At 36.9% G+C, this 26,854-nt stretch overlaps 1 protein-coding gene across 1 annotated transcript in view; it reads left to right on the top strand.

Moving 5' to 3' along the window:
* Positions 1 to 26,854, top strand: part of rtn1b (reticulon 1b) — a 63,268-nt gene that overhangs the window by 12,732 nt on the left and 23,682 nt on the right. The window contains exons 2-3 of the mRNA XM_056481253.1: positions 8,843 to 9,562; positions 11,101 to 11,895. Coding sequence (XP_056337228.1) covers positions 8,843 to 9,562; positions 11,101 to 11,895 — 1,515 coding nt within the window. The remainder of the gene's footprint in view (positions 1 to 8,842; positions 9,563 to 11,100; positions 11,896 to 26,854) is intronic.

A 26,854-nucleotide genomic window follows, 5' to 3' on the forward strand; every position in this document is an offset into this window, starting at 1 on the left:
CAAAGCCATAAATAGTGAACTCCTTGATTGGAAGAATTTTAAGTCAAAACAGAGATTTCTGTTCTACCGCACTCATGTGCTTATTTCATATAAACTATTTTACGTATTTAATAGTTGAGCAGTGGTGACACTTCTGAAGCTGTGCAGTGTTGTAAAGCTTTGATCTATTCATTCATTTGCACTGTGGATCCTGCTAATTCCCCAGTAAGTGCTTTAGGATTAAGAGGAGAAGTGATTAGCACAGTAGTGTTAACACCACTGTCAATGCCTGATTCTGTCCCAACAAACACATACACCCATCCATACGCACTTCCTTGAACTAGTATGTAACCAATTCCGATATTTTGTGATGGCCAAGACAGAGAAAACGAAACAATCATTTATTCTCAAATTGTTCAGTCGCCACAGTATCATGTTTTAAGCTGACTTGTTCATTTCTCATCTTCTTCACACTTTATTGAAATTGTTGTTGTGCAATTCTTGAACGTTCATCATCTAAATTTGACTATACCAAACACCACTGCATTTATTTAAAGAGCCCCGATTATGGGTTTTTGAAAATAACCTTCTATTTAGTGTGTAGCACAGCACTAAGTGAATGAAAACATCGAGCTGAGGTTTAAATCTGAAAGTGCAGATTTAAAACTATTAATTCTTTAACAAAGTAGTCGACTCAGAGTCGAGTAAATGAATTATGTTGGTTCGGATCTTTTGCCTGAATGCATCAACGTCGACATGGTACATTACCAAACAGGGCTCGAAATTAACCTTTTTTCTTGGTAGCATCGGTGCTCCTAACTTAAAAATGTATGCGCACCAACCAAAATTTCGTATTTATTGTACGTATAAACGTATTTATTGCATTTGAAATCAACCCTAATCAAAACTAATAAACAAACAAATATCTGCATGCGCTCACCGGCCCTGACATGAATGAGATGAACTGAGTTAACGATAATAACTGTGCTGTTCTCATGGGTGCTGTCTGATATTGCACAGATGATATTGACGTTTAACTTATTATTTGAATACGTCATCTTAATAGCATTAATGGTCTTTTCATGTGCTGCAATATTAGTTTCATCTCAGTGAATGCATGCTCTTTAGTGATGGTGAACGTGGTGCCAGTCGCACAACTGACAGCATCGTGACGATTAAATGAAAGGTTAAATAGAACATCTCGTGCTTAAAAAGCTGAAATTAACCAATCCATTCGCGTACTGTTCTAGCGCAGTGGGCGAATGAGAAGAGCTTGAAGGCGGGACAAGCATTGCAGGCTTTGTTTACTGCAGCTAGCTGACATGTCAACTGTTTTAAACTATTCCTGAGCGCTGCTTTGGTGATTTTAGGTGAAAAGTTGCATATTGTGCCAATGTCTCATAAATATGCGCATGCAGTGAACGTTTTGCTGTGAAAACTGGTCGCACGACAACAATTTTATGCACTCGCACAAATGCTGCTAAATATATCATGAGGTCGCATAGATAAAATTTTGGGCGCAAATGCAACCAAAACGGTCGCAATTTCGAGCCCTGCCAAATATGTAGAACGGTTCCGGTAAAACGTGAACGCACCTTTCCCTTCAGACACTAGTGTAGCGCGGGGGATCACGGAACTGATCATGACACGAAGATGATGATCACTGACAGATGGAAATTCGGATGCGGGGAATACAGGGTTAAAGTTAATTTTCACAACAACACCACAGTATAGACAGCTGTGTGCTGCGTTTGTTCCTGTTATTTTTCTGATTTTTGATAAAATAACCTTCTCTGGAACACGGGATTCAGCGTTTTGTATTAAAGGACAGTTCAGCAAGTCTATTATGCATGGGACTTTGTCAGACTTTGTCAGCAACTATCACAGTTCATATGGACCAGTTTCTTCTTCCTCCGGATCATAACATGTAAGTGCAATTAAAATTGTTGCCTTGTTTTGTGTAGTTTGCAAAATATGTTTTTAACTGTTATAAGTTATCTTTTATAGATGAGTGCTAGTACTTTATCTCTCAGGTTAAATCTGTATGCGGCTATTCACAAATTGCGTCCATAACCATGTTGAAAACTGCTTCCTTTACCAATTTAAATGCGATTCTGAACTCGCGTTCCTCTGCCATTTGCCTTTTCTATGGCCACCATTGGCTGTTCTTCACATGTGCTGCGCGGTCAATTTTCAAAATAGTTCAGCTTTTGCCACTGTGTGGATTAATGCTGAATGTGAGTCATTGTTAGTACTTGGGGTTAGGGTTAAGAGTAGAGTAATATGCTGGTGTTTAACTGCATTGCTTTATTGCATTCCTGCATTGTGCTCACACATACTCTCTGCTACTTCATCTAGCCGTGGTGGGCATGAACTCGCGCTGAACCCAGTCAACCAATCAGCGCAGATTAGCCTCACGCAAAGGAGGGGTCTGGGTACAAATTAATCGCTGAAAAAATCTTATGGGAGTCATTGAGATAATTAGGTAAAAATAAATACATATTATAAGACAATGAAAGTGTGACCTTGGATGCATATCAGACCACCAAAAACAAAAATATGACCTTTTATAATGCAAAATAGGGGCCTTTGTGTGCATAAGAGATTAAAAATACTGTACATAAATTGTGGCCAGAAAAACAAATATTATAATGAAATTGTACAGTTCTGTAATCTTTAAGGACTCCACTATAATAAAGATGTAGTCCAAACCAACAGATTTTACCAAATGTCTCAAAGGTCTAATTTTGATTTTATGGAGACTACACTTGAAAACACTAGAGTCCATGACTAGATAAGAAAAGACTAACTTTAGGGATAGTTCACCCAAAGATGAACATTTTCTCACCATTTACTCACACTCAAGTGTTTTTTTTAACACAAAAGAAGATTAACTGAAGAATGTTGGAAAATGCAGCCATTGACATTAATAGAAACAAAAATTTAATAGAAGTCAATGGCTGTTTTTCCAACATTCTTCAGTATATCTTAGTATGTGTTCAACAGAAGACAGAAACTCAATCTGGTTTGGAACATTTGGAGGGTGAGCAAATGCTGACAGAATTTCCATTCTACTATCTTTTCATTCATTTTTCCACTTTATCTATCCCTATCCCTTTAATTATATAAATGAGAGAAATCTTTAATAGTGTTTGGATCAACACATGATTTATTCCTGTTTTTCAAAACACAAGCATCATTATAATTGTGCAGGTAAAATTCCTCCAAATGAAAGTTCAGTACTGAAGACCACCATGTGTTCTCGCTCTCAATGTGTTTAGGAGAGGATGAGTCATGGTTAAATGTTAAAGATAAGAGGTGTGGGCTGGAAATTGTGTGGTGTGAACAAGTAGAATCATCACTCACATTCTGAAATGTTCCTGTGACCATCGCTGTAGTCTGCAGGTAGGGTAACAATACCAGTTTGGTTGTTGAGCTGATCGCCAATGTGATTAAGAAGAGTGTGTGTTGATTTTGGTTGTTTTTGAAAATTCATGGGCTGTTCTCTCGCACTGCACTTTTTCATAGATCCTCACACTTCTTAGATACCGATGGTTAAAAATAGAGTCCCTGTGGAGTCAGTTTGCCCAGTGAATGTAGGGCAGCACAGAGACAGAGGCACAGGCTCTCTGATGGAGCGGGGTCACGTTAACACAAGTCATGAGATTATCCACTGTTACACATCTGTAGTTTGGAGGGAAACACACCTGATCCTGATGTCAAAAACATATAAAGACCAACGAAACATTTAAAAACGTAAATCTAAAATAAACATCACAGCCAAAATGCAATTAAACTCCAAGACCTGTGAAGAGATGATGCAAACCATCGAAGACTTCAAGGCCAACACACTTAATACACAAATACACTTTATTGAACATGTACACATAAACATCCAACCATAACTACAAGCTAACTATGTTTATATAATAACTTTAACTGTTAAAAGCTATTAGTTACTAGTTAAAGTTATTATTAACTAATAAAGTTATGGTGCCTAATAACCTTAACTTTTTCAAATTTGATTGTAACGCATTGATGTGCACCTTTGAAACAATAATTATGAAAAGCGCTATGCACATAAACTTGAGTTGAATTGAATTGAATTAAACAAAACTTTCAAGGTAAATGTGTTTTCATCATATGATTGCTCAGAAAAGTTTAAGTGGAGGAAACAGCAATAGATTGAAATGCAGTTTGTTGCTTTGCCCAGTGAGTTTAAAGTAAATAGTTTTTTTTAGTTGGTGCTAAACAAATTTATTGCATGGAAACCCTGCCCTTATTTAAATTGAGTTCATCCAATGAGTTATTTTTTGAGTGTACTTGTTTATTAACAAATTTCAGTATGATATATTTAAATATGTTTTTTTGTTACAAATTTTTATTACACTAATATCCCCAAATGTTACAAGTAGTATTTTAATATCTAAGGGTGTTCCATATGTACTAGGTTCTAATTAAAACTGGGTGCTGCTATTAATAATAATAGTAATAATTGTTAAAAAGGTCACTGGTGTGAGCCTCAGCTGGCCCTGTTTTGCGTTTCCGTGTGGAGTTTAAATGTTCTCCCTGCGTTCGCGTGGGTTTCCTCCGGGTGCTCCGGTTTCCCCTACAGTGCAAAGACATGTGGTACAGGTGAATTGGGTAGGCTAAATTGTCCGTAGTGTATGAGTGTGAATGAGTGTGTGTGATTGTTTCCCAGTGATGGGTTGTGGCTGGAAGGGCATCCGCTGCGTAAAACATGTGCTGGATAAGTTGGCGGTTCATTCCGCTGTGGCGACCCCGGATTAATAAAGGGATCAAGCCGAAAAGAAAATGATTGAATGAATAAATGAATGAATGAATAAATACTTGTTAAAAAATAAAAATAAATGTGTTTTTTTTCTTGCTAAAAATGCTAATGCTATTTTTTGGACATTTTATCTCTAGGTCAAAACAGACCATGAATTAATTGAAAATAGTATTACGTATATAGTTTATTGAAATCAAATTAGATTGAAATATAAATCAAAAATATTAAACTAAATAAAACACCTGAAATGTTCAAAATTGCACTGGTAAAAGTGATTAGTTACTTCATTTTAAAATGAAAAAGCGAGTAACCCCATTGGATTAAAAGCGGCAAGTCAACTTAAAAAAGTCAGTAAACCCATGGAAATTTTAAGTTGACTTAACCTTCATTTTTTAAATTATGCACATATTTAATTTATTTAATAATTGAAGGCAACTGGTTTACTCACTTTTTTTAAAGTAAAGTCAACTAATCACTTTTAGCAGTGTACTAACACTAATCATCTTCCATTAACTTCTAGAATGATCAGAGTCAGTAGCTACATTTCCAAGTTGCGCATGAATTTTGAAAATGTGCATAAAAAACATATGCGCATAACTGAGTAGGATAAATTTTTTTCGATATGAAAAGATGCACATAAGCTACGATGGAAACACTTTTACCGAACAAATTCCAGTATGTGTGTTAAAAAGTAATGTGCTTTTGTTATAAGAGATCATGTGATGATAAAAAGGTGTGTGAATAGACAAACCAGCAGGCTAAGCACATTGTAAAACATTTGAAATGTTTTGTTAATTTTAAAACACCTTAACCATCTCAGTATTAGTGTTATTATATTATTATTACCTCCAGAACTGTCAAGAGCATCTGCGTTCCGCATCTCACGCCTTTAAACACCACCACGCATTCATTTCATGTCAGCATCGTCTTCTGAGGCACAAGTCATTTATTAAATAAAGAAAAGATTTACGCAACTTCTCCTACCACAGCAAATTCCCTTTTTACTGTTGATATTTGGTGCTAGTTAATAATAAAGTGATGATTTTGTTCTCTTTGACTCGTTGGATGAAAACGCTGCTTTATTCGCATGTCTTTTATGCCATACTCCAGTTTTGCACATAAAGTTAAGTCGCATTTTTGAATGGAAACATAGCTATTCATAGTGTTACTAATACACGAGCTATGAAAGACTACACTCAAGGTATAATGACATTATTTTTAACCATTTATACCATAACCTCAAGTGAACCTTTAAGATTTAATAAACAGTAAACATTAGTGTGTTTTAAATGTGTTTTAAATTTATTTACGTGCCACCACATGGAACTGGAAAGAAAATCTTTGTTATTGTAATCACTTACTCTGCCATGTTACTACTTTTTTAACAAAGAGTCTCTTCATATTAGCTCAACATTCACCAATAATTGCTCAAAAACAGTGAAAACAGAAATCTGACACCTTCTTCTAATATTATCATTCGATTGAATGGCCGTTATCAGTGGGTTACTAGTAGGCGCAGAAGACTACTGGCTCAAATCTATCAGCTGATAACAACATAATGCCCATTTAATCGATTGATAATATTCCAATCGGCTGAATCTGACAGACTGTTTTATTTGCTGAATGACTAAACCCATATAGGCTATTTTTGCTTACACATTTAAAGTAACCGGACATGTTAATCACTTTCTGTAGTATTTGCCTGAAGCCTGAATCATTTCTTACCCTGGTTTCTTTATTTTGTGATAGGCTATTTTTTACATTTTAATGCTGTTTTAAATACATAACACGCAACCTTTAACATCCTCCAGTTTTTAGCAGTGTATGTTGCTTATTGTTTTGTAGACTGAGGCATTGGTGTCACCATAGATCTGCTCATTTTCAGATCCCTGGGTGAAATCTCACAGTGTGTGTGTGAATGTCAGTGTGTGTGTGTGAGTTTGTGCTTCTCGAGCCCTTATGTGAAACCTCTGCAGTCGACCTTCAGTAAAAATTGAACTGGAAAACTGTCATCTGCCACAAATAGCAACAATAATAGAGAGAAGGACAGAAAGGCAGACAGGAGCAGACTCTGGTATGAGGAGACAAGGTGAATTGATGTGTATGGGGGTGTGACGGGACCCTCACTGACTGCTGATGAGACACACTACAGTAAAGCCCTCTGGAGGACACTTCAGCAAAATGATCGCCTAAAACATACAGCCTTTCTGATGTCGGAATTTCACAAACAACACATATACACACAGTCAAATTTACCCAAGGTCACATGATGTAAGAAGCTTTGTGAGGCGCATGCAGTTACAGACAAGGTCAAAGTGATACTCTTGTGCACAGCTCTTATTTAAGATGCATTTATTTTACAATGTGATTACACAAATATAATCAGCTCTGCAGTGATGTGTAATAATATTAGTAGGAATTGAAACATTTTGAAATAGAACATTTGTATTTTAGACAAGTAATATGATACATAAAGGTATGATTTAATAAATAAAAAGACAAAAATGTATCAGATTAATAGATTGTAGGGTAAATTATATATTTTGATGATCTCACTTTTTTCAGAAAAGCTTACTGCTCCAGAGAAATTTAGAATTTGCTCAATTTTTTTTTTCCATTGATTTCCTTCTTAGTTTTTCCTTTACATTGCAATTTTTGTAGAGGTGTGAGTCTTCAATTGCCTCACAATTTGATTCAGAGGGTAATGATTGGGTTATAAAACAATTCTTACTTCATAATTTCCTCCAGTTTTTTATAGTTTCAGTATAGTTATATTATTATGCACAGTATAGTTCAACCTAGGCTCATTCCGATTACATGCCCCATTATACGTTTTTGGAGAGAGCAAAATACGTCCCAGGAGCAACTTTTTTTGCAGTTTTTGCTCTTGCGAATCTGCCAGAGGCCGCTGTGTATGCTTTATCAGAGCTCAGATTTCTCTCCCGAGTGCCATTCACGCCTGCTGTTCTCACGTAAATCCACCAGAGGCCGCTGTCGACTGACTGACTGACTGACTGACTGACTGACTGACTGACTGACTGACTGACTGACTTACTGACTGACTTACTGACCGACCGACCGATTCCCCCACTCTACCCCTTCTATAAACCCAAACAATAATGTTTCCAAAAGCACTGATAGACCCGCCCACCCACTTCCCTAAACCCAACCAATAGTATTTTAAAAAGCACAGATTGACCTGCCCAGCTGTGTTTAGAAAAGCCAGAAAAAGAAAAGCCCTCGCCTGATTTTTTTTTACCACGTTTTCAGATTTTACCTCATTCTCACCCTGTTATTTACTTGTTTATTTTATTTAATTTTTTTGCCATCTGTATTTGTTTTACCTACTTTCTGGAACTGTTCTTCACCAGACTCGAACCCCGCTGTCACTCTGCATCTCAAGTGTGCCGACGTATGCATTAAGCTACCGAACAAGCTGGTAACAGCGGTAAAGCCGACCACATGCAGGTAGCAAGAAAAGGAACGCTGTCATACCACCCCGTAGCATTTGTTTTAAAGACGAAATACAGCTCTGGCTACGTAATTCGTGATCTCCAGAAATGTAAATAGGGCTACATTTTCGGAATGAGCTCATGTTGGTATAGTTCTATGTCATTCTTTATGTTTGCTATGAAATATCAGAGATGCAAAATTGCTAATAACAAACATTGGAACAATGAATAAATATTTTATATATATTAAACAGAGAACTAAGAAATAATTCAGAAATGCCATAATCAAATCTAAAAATCTGACATAATCTTTATTGTGATTATAAATGTATCAGATTTGTGACTACAGATATTATGAAATAATTCAGTGTATTTGATCATTCAGTTGGGACCGTGTGGTAATAAAAGAATCTTTCATTAGTTGTTTGATGTGTGTCAGTTCTAGTAGATAAATTTAGCAGACAAATGTATAGAAAATGTATAGAAAAATAGAAAAGTTCATGAATTTGGGCTTTTTTTGTTCAGACTAGATGTGTGTCAGTATAACAACAGTAATTTTACACAGTAGTTATTGTATTTATGTTTTTGCTTTAGCTGATCTTCCTCTTTTCTCATGCAGATAAATCAGCTTCAAGCATCCAGAAGTCCCGTGATGACAGGGATGACCTGTACACCTCCCTCTTGTCCAATCAAAACTATTCCTCTCACGAAGACACCTCTTACTTTTCTGGCAGCATGAGCAAATCCGCCGACAAACATACAACCCGCACTGATGACTTCATCTCTGGATCCTATTCCGTCACCTTCAGCTCAGATTCCAGCAACGAAATAAAAACCAGCACAGACCAGATTGACAGCTCTCACGGCACAGAGAGAGCTTTCGGCTCTTCTTATAACTACATGGACATCAGTGGCAAAGACGACTCAAGAAGCTCACAGCGTCCCCTGGGGGACTGGAGTATGAGTGGCCTCTCAGAGCCCACCCTGTACACCAAACTAGAGAAGAGCCCATCACCGGTCGAAGTAGATGCGGATGACTTTGGCTCTGCTGGACTTCTGGACACTCAGACCTTCCCGTATGTGGAAGAACCATCCGATGAAGAGCTGTCTGACTATCAGCCCTATCGATCTCCAGGTACCGGTAGCAGTGCCAGTCCGGTGAGGATCACTCTGACAGAAATACCACCTACATCTGTATCACCAACTAAAATCCAGCACAGCCCCACAGTTACAGTTTCCGAGAAGGAGAGTATCCTGAGTCTGGGACTGGAGGGAATGCCCACAGTCACCCTCTCAGAGCCGGAGGATGACAGCCCTGAGTCATCTACACCCCCTACAGGTGAGCATCACTATCTTTCAGGAGTGCATTTACTACACCACAGGAATCAAGCTCAGTTCCTGGAGGGCCGCAGCCCAGCACAGTTTAGCTTTAACCCTTTTTAAACGCATATGCTCAAACTAATTGAGTCCTTCCGGCCTGTTTGAAACCTACAGGTAAGTGTGAACTAAACTGTCTCTCTCCATTAAAAAAATGAAAAACACTTTACTATGTGCCCATAATTGGAACACCCAAGTAAACTAACAGTTTAATGACTAATAATGTCTGGAATGCTACAATTTGTAGTGTGAAATCACAGATTTAATTACACTGCTATGACAAAGCAGATATGTCATGACACCATATTTAATTCTTTTACTAACTGACCACATGCTCCTGTGTAGATGTATTTGTCAATCTGTGAACACAGAAACACCACTAATCTATCAATCACTTACTCACCCCTATCCTTCAGATCCACCAGGGTTTACTTATTTGTACCCAATTCACCGATACCTATACTAAACCAGAGCACCCAGAGCAAACCCACCCGAACATGGGGAGGACATGCAAAGTCCAAACAGAAATGCCGACTGGCCCATTCAGGACTCAAATTAGTGACCTTGCTTATCTTTGTGAAAAGTATCAAAAACATTTTAAGCTTGTTTGGAAAGGCATGAGAATGGAAATCTGGGTAAGGTCCAGTGATTATCAAAGCTACAAGCAGTGAAAGGACCCAAACCCACCTTACTGCCACTCAGTTAGATTCATCCTAAACATAAGACAGAGGAGAAACACATACAGAGAGGAGAAAATGTGTTCTACAGGTGGTTCATCTGTGTGAAGGGCACTTAGGACTGCACAATGTTTTCCAAGAAGTATGGGGTTCCTACAAGGCAGTGGTCACCAGCCTTTTTTAGCTGAAGATCCCTGACCTTGGCCTTGCTGGAAGGCAAGATTTAGTTTAGCATGCTGCTTATTTGCCTTGGGTGGTTTGCATTTTTGCAGTTTAGTAAAAGAATGTTGAGATGTTTTAACTCACTGCTCTGTATGTGCGCCTAGAACAAGAGAGTTTGAGGCACCGCACACATCACTATCTATTTGCATGCACAAGCCATGTGTCTTTTTCAAATTAAACAACTTTAGTTCATTAACAATGATCAGATTGACCTGTTCATTGTAAACTTTTGTTTGTTCATCAGTGCCTAAAGCCTAGTGCTTAAGTGTGTTAACACAGCACTGAGGTGTTCATGAACTTCATGCAGAGCTAAGATTAATTCCCTCATGGTTCTTTGCCTATCCATTCCTTCTTTTCTCCCAATGCATCACTGTTCTCTACCGTCCTCTCCATTAAAAAGTGAAAAACCCCTAACTATGTGCCTATAGTTGAAGGAACAACCAAGTAAACTCTGAACTAAGAGTAGCGGTTCACTGAAATAATGACTGTATGCTACAATTTGCTGTGTGAAATCGAGGATTGAATTGCATTGCCATGACAGAGCAGATGGCCACAAGCATTTTAGAAACTCTCCTAAATATTTCCCTCTCTTTCTTTATAGAAGACTCTGAATCGCCAATGGATCCAAACATCCAGGCTGGTGAAACTGAAATAATGAGCTCCACCCCAGACAACACTCAAGTGTCACCAATGTCACCGACTCAACCTGCCTCAAAGAAAGACAGTTCCCCAGTAGAAAAGATTTCTGCCCCCAAATCCACATTGCCCCATTCTTCCCAGGATTTCGAGGGTAACAGTGCCGAATCTGGTGACTCTGAGATTGAGCTGGTGTCTGAAGAACCAAGTCCACGAGCTCCCAGCTCTGGCTACATGAGCTTCAGTAAAACTCCTGCCACTGCTCCATCGACCATAGTTCCTTCCACAGCACCTGTCCCATCTTCTACCAATGCCATTCCCAAGAGCCTTGCCTTGCAATATAGCATCTTGAGGGAGGAGCGTGAAGCAGAGCTGGACAGTGAACTGGCTCTGGAGTCCTGCGGAGAGGAAAGTCCCAAAAGATTGACCCACGGATCCTCAAAGGGCTACAAGGAGATTCCACAGGCAGTCAAAAAACCCACAACCCCAACTTCTGCAACTAAAGAATCATTTGTTACTTTCACTACACCATCTCCGACCATTCTGGCCCCAACCAGTGCTCCTAAAGAGAAGATGTCCACCATGGAAGAGAAGCCTAAACACAGCACGTTCCCAAGTCCAGGCCTTCCAGAGTTGAAGGTAGAGCATCCTGCCGGGGAGGTGCACAAGAAAGAAAGAAGACGGTCCAGTCAAGCCCGCAGGGGCTCAGAGAAAACATCTGCTCCACCAGCCGCCTTCCAGGGTTTCAGCAGGGAGAAAGGTAAACGCAAGTTCTCCAACTGCTTATAGTCACCCAAAAAAACAAATTCAGTCTTGTCAATCTTTTGTGTTTCTTCTATTGTTGATTACTCACCTTCATGTTGTTCCTATCCACGAGACATTCGTTCATCATCAGAACACAAATTAAGATTATTTTAAATTAAATCCCAGAGCTCCCTCATCCTCAAACAGAAATGGTAATGAATAGAGGTGTGAACCTACTGGTCTTGCGGTTTGGTTCGGTTACAATTATCATGCCATCGATTCCGTTCAATTCGATATCTTGGTGCATCACGGTGCATTGACGATGCTTTCCATAAACAATTTTATATTTTACTTCACAGGACAACAATTCTTGTATAAAAATGTATCATTTTTAAATACATTTTATATGTATTTGTAATACAATCTTGTCCTTTATTACAAGCAGTAAATTATATGAACTGTACCTGTAATTTTACCTGTTAAAAGAAAACACTCTGCATCAAACAAAACTCAAGTACATTCACAGAACAACATGAGCATTTAAATCAAAAAAACAAACTTAAATACTGTTAAATATTGCTTTTTGAGCGTTGTCCAACGAGTTGTGAAACGCCTATGATTGGTCACATGCTCAACAGACAGGGCTGCGATTGGCTCTAACGCGCTGATGCTGTTCATAAATAAGTGACACTGATATATGGACACGCTCATGTCTGTATCCAGAAGTACCGCTGTAACAGCTAAGAGGAGAGGAAACGTGACGCCAGCAGGTCAAACATCCACAGTGAGAGAGAGACAGAGAAATGGCATTTACTTTCATTTTCTCCATTACAGTGAAGCAGTAAATGACTGTCCAGCAAACACACATGCAGTGAATTGTACAGAGTTTCTGCGTTTTAATTACTGCACTTGCCTCCCTCACGACATAGCGCATATGAGATAAATGACATCACTATGTAATAACCAATTAGGATCTTTTACTGAACCGATACCGAATTGTCCGCATCTTCATCGCGGTGCTCCATAGAAACAATTATTTTTGACACCCCTAGTAATGAAAATTGTTCAAGTGGTGCTCACTGCAGACCCACTTGGGCAGAGCTGAGCTCCAGCAAGGGGGAGCTTGAGCTCCAGCTACTCCTTCCTTGCACTTCTTCTACGAGTGATGTCACTGGGGGTTGGGGTTAGGGGTGGGGTCGGTGTACGCATTAAAACAGCTTACAGGAGGAGGAGCGAGAGCTCTAGCTCCCCCTCGCTGGAGCTCAAATGGCTCTGCAGCGAGCAGTGTCTCACATTGTTGGGTTACTTCAAAACATTTATTGATTACTAATTACATTATCAATGTAGTATTTAAAATATTTTATAATTACTCTGCCTAAAAAAGTATTTTAATTACCTTATAAGTAATTTACCTAACTATATTTTAAATACCTGTAAACTCGACTGGATAAATAGTAGCTGACTGCTTTAATAATTTAAATAAAACATTTAAGATGATTAAACAAGATTTATTTGCAGTTACATATGACTTAATAATAATAATAATAATAATAATAATAATAATAATACATTTATTAAACTAATTAATTAAACTAATTTATGAAATTACCATGAAGGTAAACTCATAATTACTTTTGAATAGTGTTTTTTTTTCAAGATTATTTATTTTACTATTTAGTTATTTCAAAGTGTCACAGAGGTTTAATCATTTTTTTGCTCTATATTAGCTCACATGTATTAATTATTCACGCTAGTGGGTTATGTTCTATTTCTCATAGTCACGTCAACTATAAGACAATAACTGTAAAAATGACAATGGTAATGAAACAGTAATCCCTTAGTTTAATTTTGCACCAAAAAGTCAGTTAATTACAGTAAAGCATTACAGTACTTAGTAATGCGTTACACCCAACATAGGTCATGACTCATGAGACATTCAATGTCCAAAAAAGGAACCAAAAATAAAACAATAATATGACTTATAACTGTTGTTATACAAAGCTCAATAAAAAATTCTTTGCATCAAAATAGCTGTAAGAATTACTTTGTTTCCCTGTATCACCCACATCAGATCATGGTGCATATCAGTGTAAATCTCATCAATGAAAAAAGTGCACAAAATTTTCATGATGATCATCATCATTGATGACCTTTTTTATCCAGGACTAAGATGAGACAAAGATGGAATATCATTAGATACTATATCAGCATGTAATAATGTTAATGGAAAAAAAATGAGACTAAAGCATATGAAAAAGATAAAAACTAATATTGATTTTTGTTATAATCCGCTGGACTGCTGCATTGTTTTGCAGTCATATAGTTTGGAATCACATGAGGATCTGTAATTGCTGACAAAATGTTCAGTTGGTTGAACTAATTAAAGTGTTAAGTCTGAAATAAAACTGACTCACGCTCATTGGCCTCACCCTAGGAAACTCCCTTTGGCTTCAACAGCAGGAAAAACACATTTCAATGTCTCAATCCCTTGGGAATCTGTCAATCCTGGGCATGCATAAGCCTAATGTTCCTAATATTATATAAAGACGTGCTAATTGGTGCTTGCAGGCTCTCACATGTACCTTGCACTTACATGCACTTTAAAATTTAGATTTCAGTCAGACTAAAGCAATAGTTGTTGCTGGATGGGCATCCACAACATAAAACATATGCCAAAATAATTGTCGGTTCATTCCACTGTGGTGTCTCCTGATAAATCAGGGACTAGGCCGTAGGATACTGAGTGAGTAAAGCAATAGTTTGTGCATTTATGTCACATTCACTCTGCAAGTCCCACTTTTGTAAAATAGTATTAATAAAACATACCTCATTATCATACGCTTCATTAAAACTGTGCAAATAAATCCAGTTAGTCCTCAACAAGGCTGAAACGCTGATATAATAGTCAGATGTTATGACTAAATTTAGGATAAGTGCAGTTTTTGTGTGACTCATAAGTTCTTATATGAAAACACTCAAATACGTCGATTGGGCTCTGGTTTCTGAGAGACATTTCCTGCTCAACTGTTCCTTCACATGTGTCTGTTCAGCCTTTCCAATAAAATCCCTCGTCATCCAACAGCAGCGGCATAGGGAAATATAACCCTGTGTGATATAATGTGTCTAGTCATCTTCAGACCTCCAGAAGGTCACACGCATGAAAGATTAAATAAATTTCACAAGACACATTTCTCACACTGTCCCCTGTGTCTTTCGATGGATGGCTAATGTTGTAGACTTGCTTTCACACCTGCCTGCTCTCTGCATCTGTCGTTTGTGTCTGCGGGATTTAGCAGACCTCCGTGGAAATATCTCGTGTGAAACTGTGAAAAATTAAAATGGATTTGGCTGAACTTACGGAAGTCAACATTTTACCAAAATATATATACTGTATATTTTTGGGGTGTGATGGGAACACATCCCTATAGTGCAGTGCTTCTCAAACTTGTAAGCCAGTGACCCCCAATGTAACATCGTCATGAACTCACGACCCCTCACTACCAAAGCGTATACAAACAATAAAAATAACTTCTTTTAAGTTGTTCACAGTATTTTAAATGTATTTACTATACATTTAAATAATTTTGGCTTACCTTTAAATGGGATGGGTGTATTGTTGACGTTACAGCAAGAGAATTCATACTTTATCAGTTCGACCAGATATTGTCGATGTTTTCTATTTTAGTCTGATGGGGTCTTGCTCTTATGCTTATGCGGAGTTCAGACTGCATGATTTTAGCCCTGATTTTGACTCACCGATAGGTTTTGTGAAATCGACAACAAATGCCTGAAATCACAGGCAAATCGGTGCTCGTTCACATAATCGACAATCATACAGTATGAACTATCAAGGATGTGATCTGAGAGAATCGCCGATGAGTCGCCAATGCTCGTGAGATATTTGGCATGCTAAATATCTGGAGCGGTCAGCGATTCAAATCATGCTGTGTGAAATGAGTTTTGATTGAAAAAAACATCGGCAATCACCTACAGCCAATGAGAGAGCAGCATTCACTAGTACGGGTACCTGCAGGCCAGCGGGAGGTTGGGAGAGAAGTTAAAAGCGCTCATTTTCAGTTTATTTTGACCCAAGAAATGGAGGTGGAAATTTGGCAGGAGCACCCGTGTCTGTTTGACATGTCATATGGTCTATATCACAGTCAGGTCGAAAAGTTTTTAAAAAGTTGAGGAGAGATTGTTAATTCTCTTCAAAAGCCAGGTGAACAATACAAGTTTCTAAAGCTAAAGCCTTCTTTTTCTATTATGTAGTTAATAACGAAAGATGTATTACGTGACCTCACGTTGTTTCCATGTCACTTATTGCGTTTGTTTGGTTGTGAGACGTAGTTTGGACAAAGTTATCTGTGATTCTTCCTATTTTGAAGTCATGCAGTGTGAACTCTCCTGTCGCCGATCCATCCTACAGTGTTAACACAGCACCGACAGAAGGCTACCCGAGATAGTCATGCAGTGTGAAAACATCCATGACACGACTACTTTGAAAATCATGCAGTCTGAACTCAGCATTAGACAAAGTAGATGGTTCCGATGACTCGGGCAAACTGTCCACAGTTTCCTCAACATTTTTAGATTTGCAAATTACATATTTATCATCTCTGCAGTTGCAGTTTTCATATCCAGATGTGCGCTGTAGTGATAACTACTAATCAGTAATATCTTGAAACAAACCAGGAAATATTTGTTTGTAGCTTTCACATGTAATACTGAAAAATATACATTATAATCACAGAAAATCGCACTATTTTTAAATCACTCTCGTGACCTCTTGACCCCCAGTTTGTGAACCCCTGCTATAGTGAGTAACAGTTCCATGATATACTTGAAGCGTGTTCAACACAGCTTTAGCATAGCAAATTTTCTGCAAAAGGTTGTTTTTGCTGCCAAACAGCACCTTCCAACACTAATATTGTAATAGGAAGGTGTGGCTCTGTTCATTTTCTGTGTTCCGTACGTAGAGGTCAGATGTCTGTGAGTAAAAGCATAAACATTAAAGAGGTGCTTTATAGTAGATATTGAAGGGTAAATATATACAAAGGGGCAGGAAAGAAGGTGTTTAAAACTTTTTTGCCTATAAATGGAAAATTTTAAAGATTTTGGCTGTATTGTATAAAAATGTTGACGTCACATTTGACTGCTCCAGAAATGATGATTTATTATATATATATATATATATATATATATATATATATATATATATATATATATATATATATATATATATATATATATTTAAAAGATGCCACAACATTTCTACAGCCGCAAATTTTTTTAAAGTTGCAATTTAAATCACAAATCAAACTGAATAACCTTTTGGTCCCACTTTATATTAAGTGTCGCTTATACCTGTGAACTTACACGGTAACTAGGTGTGTACTAGTAGTATGTAACTACAGTGTATGTACACACGGGAACATAGTATTTACTTGTTCAATACTGGTGTAACTACACACATGTAACAACACACTGAATAGTATGTGTAAGTTCAAAGGTGTAACACATTGGTAACACCACTAAAAAAGTACACATGTGGAACAAGAATTATATAAGTGCATTGTGTAACAACAATATACTTGCAGGTGTTTTCCCACTTCCACACCTGTTTGCATACCATGTACTTCTGAACACTGTATTAGAATAAGAATGGCAGAACTAAGGCTGCATTAGAAGCTTTCACCTTGTGATACCAGTGTAATTACAGGGTAAATCATCAGGAACTGTCCACTCAATATAAAGTATTACTGTGTAATACATAAAACTTAAGCCTTTGTGCTTGTGTTTAACAACAGCAAACTTCTGCCAAAAAAGTATAATTGTAGATAGAAATATTCAAATGCCTTATGTTTATATGTTGTTTTAAGGTAAACTGTAGAGGCACATCAGTAATTCACATTTTCAGTCCTTCGTGGTATTCCTCAAGGGTCAGTATTGGGGCCACTTTTATTTATTATTATTTATATCTTACCTCTAGGTCATATATTTCCTTCTTTTGGCATACATTTTCATTTTTATGCAGACGATACACAAGTTTATATCTCCACAAAACCTACAACATCTCACCCACTCACTGAGATCATCTTCTGCTAAACTGTTATCGGTCCCAAACTTTAAGATGAAGTCATTTGGTGGCAGGGCTTTTCTTTTTCTTTCCAAAGTTATGGAATTCCCTGCCTTTGTACATTTGCCAGATGGACAATTTTAAATCTCAGATAAAACGTCTTGACCTTGTTTACATGCCTAAATGCATTGAGTTGCTGCCATGTGATTGGCTGATTAGAAATTAGAATTGAGTTAACGAGCAGTTGGACAAGGTGTACCTAATAAAGTGAGTGTATAGTCAAATATTACTCAAATATTAGTTTTTAAAATAATTGCTTATTAATAATTATCAAACATTTAAGACATTTATAATTAGTTTAATATGATTAATATTAAATTAATGAGCTTTTAAGAAAATGAATGTTGACTTCATATATTTAAGTTATTGGTCACTATACATCATTTATTTGCGTCTCTTGAAGACAGTCACCATCTTTTATTAATGCTTTAAGCTGGGCGATTGTTAGATGAGTTCAGAGCAAAGCAACACCTCCACATGGTTCTGATCAATTTCTGTCTGCTAGATTTGTGACCTGTAAAAGTGCTGCCGTCTTGTGATTCTATAGGCACACTGCAGATCGAGAGGAGAAGGAAATGCACAGATCCTATAGTGAGATTAAAACACTATGATGGGATTTAGACTTCCATTCTCATGGGCTCAGATTAACAGTGTTATGTCAATTATCTACCACAGCAATTGCAAAACAGCTTTGTCAGTCAGATTTAAATGTAATCAGTGTTTAATATGATGCTTTTGAGTCAATATATTACTGTTTATAACACCTTCTCATACAGAACTGTAAAGAACAGATTGGCTTGGCTATACTGTTGTTTCCTGCAAATTATTGCTTTTGTGTGTCGTTGATGATGACAGATGAGGTCTCTCTCCCACCCCTCCTCTTCAGAGCTCAGTGTCTCACGGAAGCCTCTAGAAAGGAGATGACTCTTGTAAATGCACAGGCTGAAAGGATGCATCATCCACTGCTGTTTTCTTCCAGCAGAGGGCTCAGTTTACCACGTATCATCTTTGTCTCACTGTCAACCTTTATACTATAAAGGGACTTTAATGCATAATCTATGTGGGTGTTTGGATAATATATAGATTTTTGGGGTGGAAAAGGCAACACCCTGTTGTTTATGGTTCTTTATTGCTCGTGAAAGAAGTCTCTAATGCTAATACTGCGTTTATTTGACCAGAAATGCAGTAAAACAGTAATAACTTCTAATATTGTTATATCTGTTTTCTGTTTGGATATATTTTAAATCATAATTTATTTCAGTGATATCAAAGATACATTTTTAGCACCATTAACTACAGTCTTAGTTGTCACATGACTTTCAGAAGTCCATTCATTCCAATGTGATGATTATTATCAATGTTACAGATTTAACATTGATGCTTTTTTGACCGCCACAGACATGATGGTCTTGCATCCACTGTCTTGCAGTAGTCAATGTGTCATCATTTACATTGTAAAAAGCTTTGAAAAGATGCTAAATTATTGCATAGTCTCTTATTGTTAAAAAAATCATGCCCCAATTTATATCACAGATGAAATTGGGTAACCATTTTAAGGTGAAATGTGTTGGTTTCTGTTATCATACTGTATGTTAAAGCTCATCATTACTAGACTGTCTAGAATGCTGTACTCAAAAAATAATGTTTGCTGTTTGTTCAAACATGGAGTTAACTTAAGACCACGCTTCACTTTGCCTCCTTAACCAATCACCTCCCTAAAACTTATTTAAGGCAGACCAGCCCTCTAGCATTGTTCTCGTTTTCTCAAACTCACCCTCCCTCCCTCTATTTTCTTGCTTCTCAATAACATTCCTCATAACCCTCTCTTCCCTCCTAGCTTGAATTGGGGGGGTCCAATCACTCTACAAAAATATTACAGAGATGGTACCTCCACTCTTAGTCTCTGGGCATCATCAAAGGACACCCGATCAACCTACCTACCTGTTCACTGTTTGTCCTCTTTCTTTCCTTCCCTTTCATCCCTCTGTTCTCCTACCTTCCTTTTCATCCCTACAATAAAGTCTAGCTGAAAGTGTGGCGTGGTCCATCCTGGTGAATACTTATTTAAAATGAGCTGAAACAACACAATTGTTGAGCTTGGACAACTTAATTGTTTTATGTTCAATCCACTTAAATTAGTAACTTAATTCCTTTACAAATCGAATGAGTGAAACTCAGCATTTTTTCGTTGATTCTGATCGTTCAATCACGTTCTCAAATAACAATCAGTAACACTAGCAACACATGCTCATCTGGGTTTCACTCCACAAGGACATGCAAGGACATTACACAATTCTAAGGTAGACCAGTCATTAATGGTTACATTTAGAATGACCAAAACAACAGTTATTCTGTGATTCTGTTTTATTAGATCTCTATCAATTATTTATCTATTAAAGGTTCATTTGGCAAGAGTTCAGTGGAAGCAGAGGCAAAGACATATGCTAAATGACTTTGTTTGGATGTGCATTTGTTGTATTTATTTTTCTATTTTGTTTAACACACAAAAGGTTAAATGAAATGCTAACCACTATGGGTAAATATGTCAAAGACGAAACTGTTCACAGCGAAGTGTTGTCTGTGTGCATGATAAATGAATAGCATGGGTGTTAGCATAATCGGTTGCAGTACATAACATATGGGATCATGGTGGAGGTTTTCTGTGCACTGAAGTGTCTCATTACAATCTGCCGTCTCACAAACCATGAAAAGGCAATTTATACCTAGGAATTTCTAGTCAGAGATTTTTTTTAAAGAAAATGTAAGGGCCTATATGGCAGTTACAGATGTTAGTGGTTATAAGTGATTTTGTGCTTGTTATTTGGGAATTTTTACAAGACATTTATGAGTTAACAGTAAAGATATTTTAAATATTTAGCTACAATATATTTCCATTAAAATGTTGTGGCTTAAACTTTATACAGTAATAATATAATGTTTCTTGAACCAATTAGGGCTGCACAATATAAAGTTTCAGCATCGATATATCACAATATGCACATCTACAATTGCCACATCGCAGAATGTGCAACATTTGTATGTTATGATTATAGTTGACTAGCATCACAGATCAGAACACATGAGATTTAGTGGAATCTGAATACTGAATGGACAGTTCACTTAAAGGTTACAATTTTGACATTTATTCATTCATTCATTCATTCATTTTCCTTCGGCTTAGTTCCTTTATTCATTAGGAGTCGCCACAGCGGAATGAACCACCAACCTATCCAGCATATGTTTTACACAGAGGATGCCTTTCCTGCTGCAACCAAGTACTGGGAAAGACATTTATTCATTCTCATGTAATTCCAAACCAGTATGATTTTCTTTCTTCCTTAAAACACAAAAAGAGATGTTTAGCAGTATGTTCAGGCTGCTCATTTACACAAAATAAATTGGACTAGTGATCAGGCAAAGTAAAGCTCCAAAAATTAGGGAAAAAATAGATGTCTTTTATTTATTTATTTATTTATTTATTGAAGCACTCCTGTTATTTTTTAAGGTTCTTAATTTACTTTTGGAGGTCTCCAAATCAGAGTCACATGTGCAATGTTTATATGTTATGGTTATAGTTGACTAGCACCACACATCAGAACACATGAGATTTGGGGAATCCTTGCAGAGTTTCAAAACTATGGACTATGAATTATTCGCCCTCCTTTGAGTTTTATTTATTTTTTATAATATTTCCCAAATTATGTTTATCAGAGCAAAGAAATTTTCACAATATGTGGGATAATATTTTTTCTTTTGGAAAAAGTCGTGTTTGTTTTATTTCGGCTAGAATAAAAGCAGTTTTTAATTTTTTTAAAAACATTTTAAGGTAAAAATTATTAGCCTCTTTAAGCAATTTTTTCATTACTAAATGTTCTTTAATGTTTAAATATCACTTTAAGCTGTATAGAAGTGTCTTGAAAAATATCTAGTAAAATATTATTTACTGTCATCATGACAAAGATGAAATAAATCAGTTATTAGAAATGAGTTATTAAAACTATTATGTTTGGAAATGTGTTGAGAAAATCTTCTCTTCGTTAAACAGAAATTGGGGGGAAAAATAAACAGGAGGCTTAATAGTTCAGCGGGGCTAATAATTCTGACTTCAACGGTATGTTTGAGCATTTCAGGAGGTTTAAATCATTTAGTCAGAAGACATTTTACCATTTGTAACTTTAATAAAGATTCACTTTATTAAATTATTTGTACATTGAAAACAGTGTTATTTTCCACTTTATTATTCTGTTTCTGTAACTGAAAACTGAGTGCTACTCCCCAGAAACCCAGTTTATTTCACTTTTAACTTTGCTCTATTGTAGTATTTATCTACGATTATAATTTGTTTATTTTATTTTATGCATGATTCAATCCTTTACAGAATCATCCTAATCATTCATTTTTAATGCATCAAATAGAGCTTTTTAAACCATCTGGTGAAATTGAATTGATATCAGCTGAGGATCATCTCCAGACTCAAATCCATTCTTTCCTTTCAAGATCTGGAAAAAGTCATACATGCTTTTATCACATCTCGCCTAGACTATATCATTATATATTGGTCTCCCTCAATCTTCATTGGCACAGTTGCAGTTGGTTCAAAATGCCGCAGGTAGATTTTTAACAGGCACCAAAAAACATGTTCATATTTCACCAGATTTAGCATCCCTTCATTGGCTTCCTGTTAATTTTAAAATTCAGTTCAAGATTTTACCTAATGTTTTTAAAGCACTGAATGGGCAAGCACCTTCTTATATTTCTGAACTTATAAACTGACATTCAACTCCTTGGTCCCTTAGGTCGTCAAATAAAATTTTACCACAAATTCCTCGGTCATGACTTAAACTGAAAGGAGATAGAGCCTTTGCAGTCGCTGCTCCACGTTTGTGGAACCAGCTGCCACCGGACATTACGAGTGCTTCTTCTCACTCTGTTTTTAAGCCCAGACTTAAGACACATTTTTATTCTGTTGCCTTCCGAGGCTTTTCATTTTTATTGTAAATTGCTGCTGTCATACTATTATTCTTCTTACTACTTTTATAGTTATTTTACAGTTTTAGAATATGTGCTATGGTTTTGTTCAGCACTTTGGTCAGTGCCAAACTGAAGTTAAATGTGCTTTATAAATATACTTTACTTATTTACTTTACTAATTATTCATTCATTTTCTTTTCGGCTTTGTCCCTTTATTAATCTGGGGTTGCCACAGCGGAATGAACCGACAACTTAGCCGCAACCCATCACTGGGAAACATCCATACACACTCATTCACACACATACACTACGGACAATTTTAGCTCACCTAGCCTACCTACCTGTTCACCTGTACCACATGTCTTTGGACTTGTGGGGGAAACCGGAACACCCGGAGGAAACCCACACGAACATGGGGAGAACATACAAAATTCCAATAAAAAAGTATCGCAATATTAGATTTTTCCAATATCTGCAGCCCTAATTTCAATGATTTCTTAAGGATCATGTGACACTGAAGTCTGGAGTATGATGCTGACAGCTTTGCCATCAAAGGAATTAGTTAGGATAATGTTGTATGTTTTTCCTTTTTAATTGATTTTTATGTATAGATTTGGTATCGACAACCACATAACAGATTGGCCTGGTTCTCTTGAAAAGGTCAGTTTCACTTTAATGTGGCCAGTCCATCTTTGGCTACTGGACAGGACTGTGAGCTCATCTTGTTTTCTTTAACTGAGAACGCTGAGTCATTCTCCATACCTCATGAAGCTTGCCCCATGATGTCTCTTTCCTCTCTCTCTCTCTCTCTCTCTCTCTCTCTCTCTCTCTCTCTCTCTCTCTCTCTCTCTCTCTTGCTCACTCTCACACACACACACACACACACACACACACACACACTCAGTTATAGCAGTTCAGAGTGAAATTCATCAGACATGATACATCAAGTACGAAATGAGCCTTTGCACTGAATGAGCAAAATAACTCTGCAGCAATGTTTACCACCAGATTTGGACCTCCTCACGAGGATTAGAGAGGATTAGTCTCCTATCAAAAAGGAGAAGGATGAGAATGGAAGAAGAAAACAAATATGTCATCCTCCCACTTTAGCAGGGTCTTAAAAGGACAGTTCACTTAAAGATTACAATTTTGACATTTATTCACTCTCATGTTATTCCATAGCAGTATGATTTTTTTTCTCATGTAAAACACAAAAAGAGATGTTTAGCAGTTTGTTTAGGCTGCTCATTTACACATAATGTATGGAAATAGTGATCATGCACAGTACGGGGCTGATCACACTGAACGCGCTTTATGCGTTGAGAGGCACCTTTTTTGAATGATTTGCTTCTCCAATCAAAGGAAAGCGGGGGGGGGGTGTTCTGTTGAGGTGCCTGCAGTGTTTGTGTTGTCAAGACAACAACGGAGACTTTGGAAGATGGAGGAGAGACTTTTGGCTGCTGTTTTGAGGTATCTGGAGCTGTATGACTGTACAAATCTTGAATATCACAATATTGGTAAATATTAAAATTAAATTAATATCAACAGCAACACTCTCGAACAATACCCAGCTCATCCAGTTGTTGCCTAGCAACATAAAAAGCATACCACGCTTCTTTTTTCCTGTCAACAAAAAAGGCAGTGTGGTGAGCCTCGCGTTTTTGGTACGTAAATGCGCATTCGGTGTGATCGGCCCTTAAAGCTTCAAAAATGAGGAAAAAAATATTATTTTATTTATTTATTTATTGAAGAGCTGCAATTTTGTTCTTTTTTTTTTTTACAAAGCACTGCTTTATTAAAAAATACATTCAGCACAACCTCTTTTCTCTCTGTGTCTGAAACAGGTTGTTCAGGAGGAAAGTTTCTCTAAACATCTTCTTTCCAAGAGTCTACTGTGCTCTGATTGGTCAACCACTTACAGTTCGTGTTTCAGCTCTGGAGAATTCTTCACCTTTACCTTACATTTACTTTAATTCATTTAGCTGACCCTTTTGTCCAAATCCTTAAATCACTAGAGAGATAGCGAAAAAAAATGCCATGACATGTTATTTTAGCCGTTTTTTACACATATACATAAATACAATTTAGATTTATATTGTATATTGTATATAAATAAATAAATAAATATATATATATATATATATATATATATATATATATATATATATATATATATATATATATACAATTTATATGTGTATATATATATATATATATATATATATATATATATATATATATATATATATATATATATATATATACATACATACACACACACATATTCATTTGCACATAAATAGGAAAGAGTGTGTCGCCTACAAGTGGTTTATCAAGCCCTCTCACTTAAGCACACTCAGAATTGCATGTTTTTTCAGAAACGTGGAGTGTTTATAGATAAGTGTCTGGTGCATACGGAGAGCAAAAGAGTGTCCTGCAGTGAAATGAACAGTAATAATGGTGTCAGTTTTACCATATCAGTTCAATCTGATTCTTCATCATTTGGAACTGCAGACAATTGTACCTGACGACTGCATGTCTTCTCCAACATAGGCTTAGTCGTATACCTAGTCGTAAACGTAGTCCTATATACATTTCTGGAGATCGCGAATTATATAGCCAGAAGTACATATGGCTGCATTTCGTCTTTAAAATTAACACTATGGGGCAGTGCGACATGATCCTTTTTGCGCAAGCAGCTGGCCACTCACCTGTTACCAGTTTGTTCAGTTAGCTCACCATGTACAAGTATGTCGGCGGACTTGAGAGCAGGTAAAACAAAAACAGAAGCCAAAAAATTAAATAAACAAGTAAATAACAGGGTGAGAATGTGGTAAAATGTGAAAACGTGGTAAAAACCAGGCGAGGGCTTTTCTTTTTCTGCATTGCTTTTTATACCTGTTGATTGGGTTTAGGGAAGTGAGTGGGCGGGTAAATCTGTGCTTTTGAAAGCACTATTGGTTGGGTTTAGGGAAGGAGGCGGGTGGGTCAGTTGATCAGTCAGTCATTTAGTCAGTCAGTTAGTCAGTCGACAGCGGCCTCTGGTGGATTTACACAAGAAAGGCAGGTGAGAATAGCACTTGCGAGAGAAATTTATTATCTAAAAAAGCATACACAGCGGCCTCCGGTGGTTTCGCGAAAACAAAAACTGCAAAAAACGTAGCTCCTGGGACAGATTTGGCACTCTCCAGAAATGTATATAGCGGAACATTTTCAGAATGAGCCTGGATTGGTCTTGATCCTACAATTTTAAAACTACAGTGTTTGAGGGTCAATGTAAACATTATTGTTGTGTAGCCAGTGAAAACCATAGACTGGCATTATGTAAATGTATAAAACATCTATAACTCAGTTCAGAATCTGTTCTTTTATTGTTGACAGGACTTATTTACCATGAATTTTGATCTTTGAAATTCTGCAGGCTGTTAATCTATATACAGCTATATTACATCTGTATTGGGGCAAAATATACCTATTTAAATTTTAATTAAAATGATAACAATTCAACCAATCATTTTTACATGCATGCTTTACATCAGAGGACAGTTTTGATAGTTACCTGCAATTATATTTAAACATGTATTCCGTATTTGCAAAATGTTCATTTTTAAAATGAAATATTTATAACTAATCAATATAACAGAATCAAAATGTATGAATAAAAATCAAATAGAATCACCAGCTGGTCACAATACCCACTCCCAATCTGAATGTCGAAAAAAAAAAACACTATATGGGGCCACTTTAAAGGTGTCAATCATGATGTTTTGCCACTCCTCTTATTGTCCGCCATCAACAAATTCTGTTACTCAGTTCCTCCAGCAGTAGGCAGCACTATCACCACATCCCCCAGTCCTGCTCTCCTCCA

Source organism: Danio aesculapii, chromosome 20 (genome assembly GCF_903798145.1).
Source record: "Danio aesculapii chromosome 20, fDanAes4.1, whole genome shotgun sequence".
Classification (NCBI taxonomy): domain Eukaryota; kingdom Metazoa; phylum Chordata; class Actinopteri; order Cypriniformes; family Danionidae; genus Danio; species Danio aesculapii.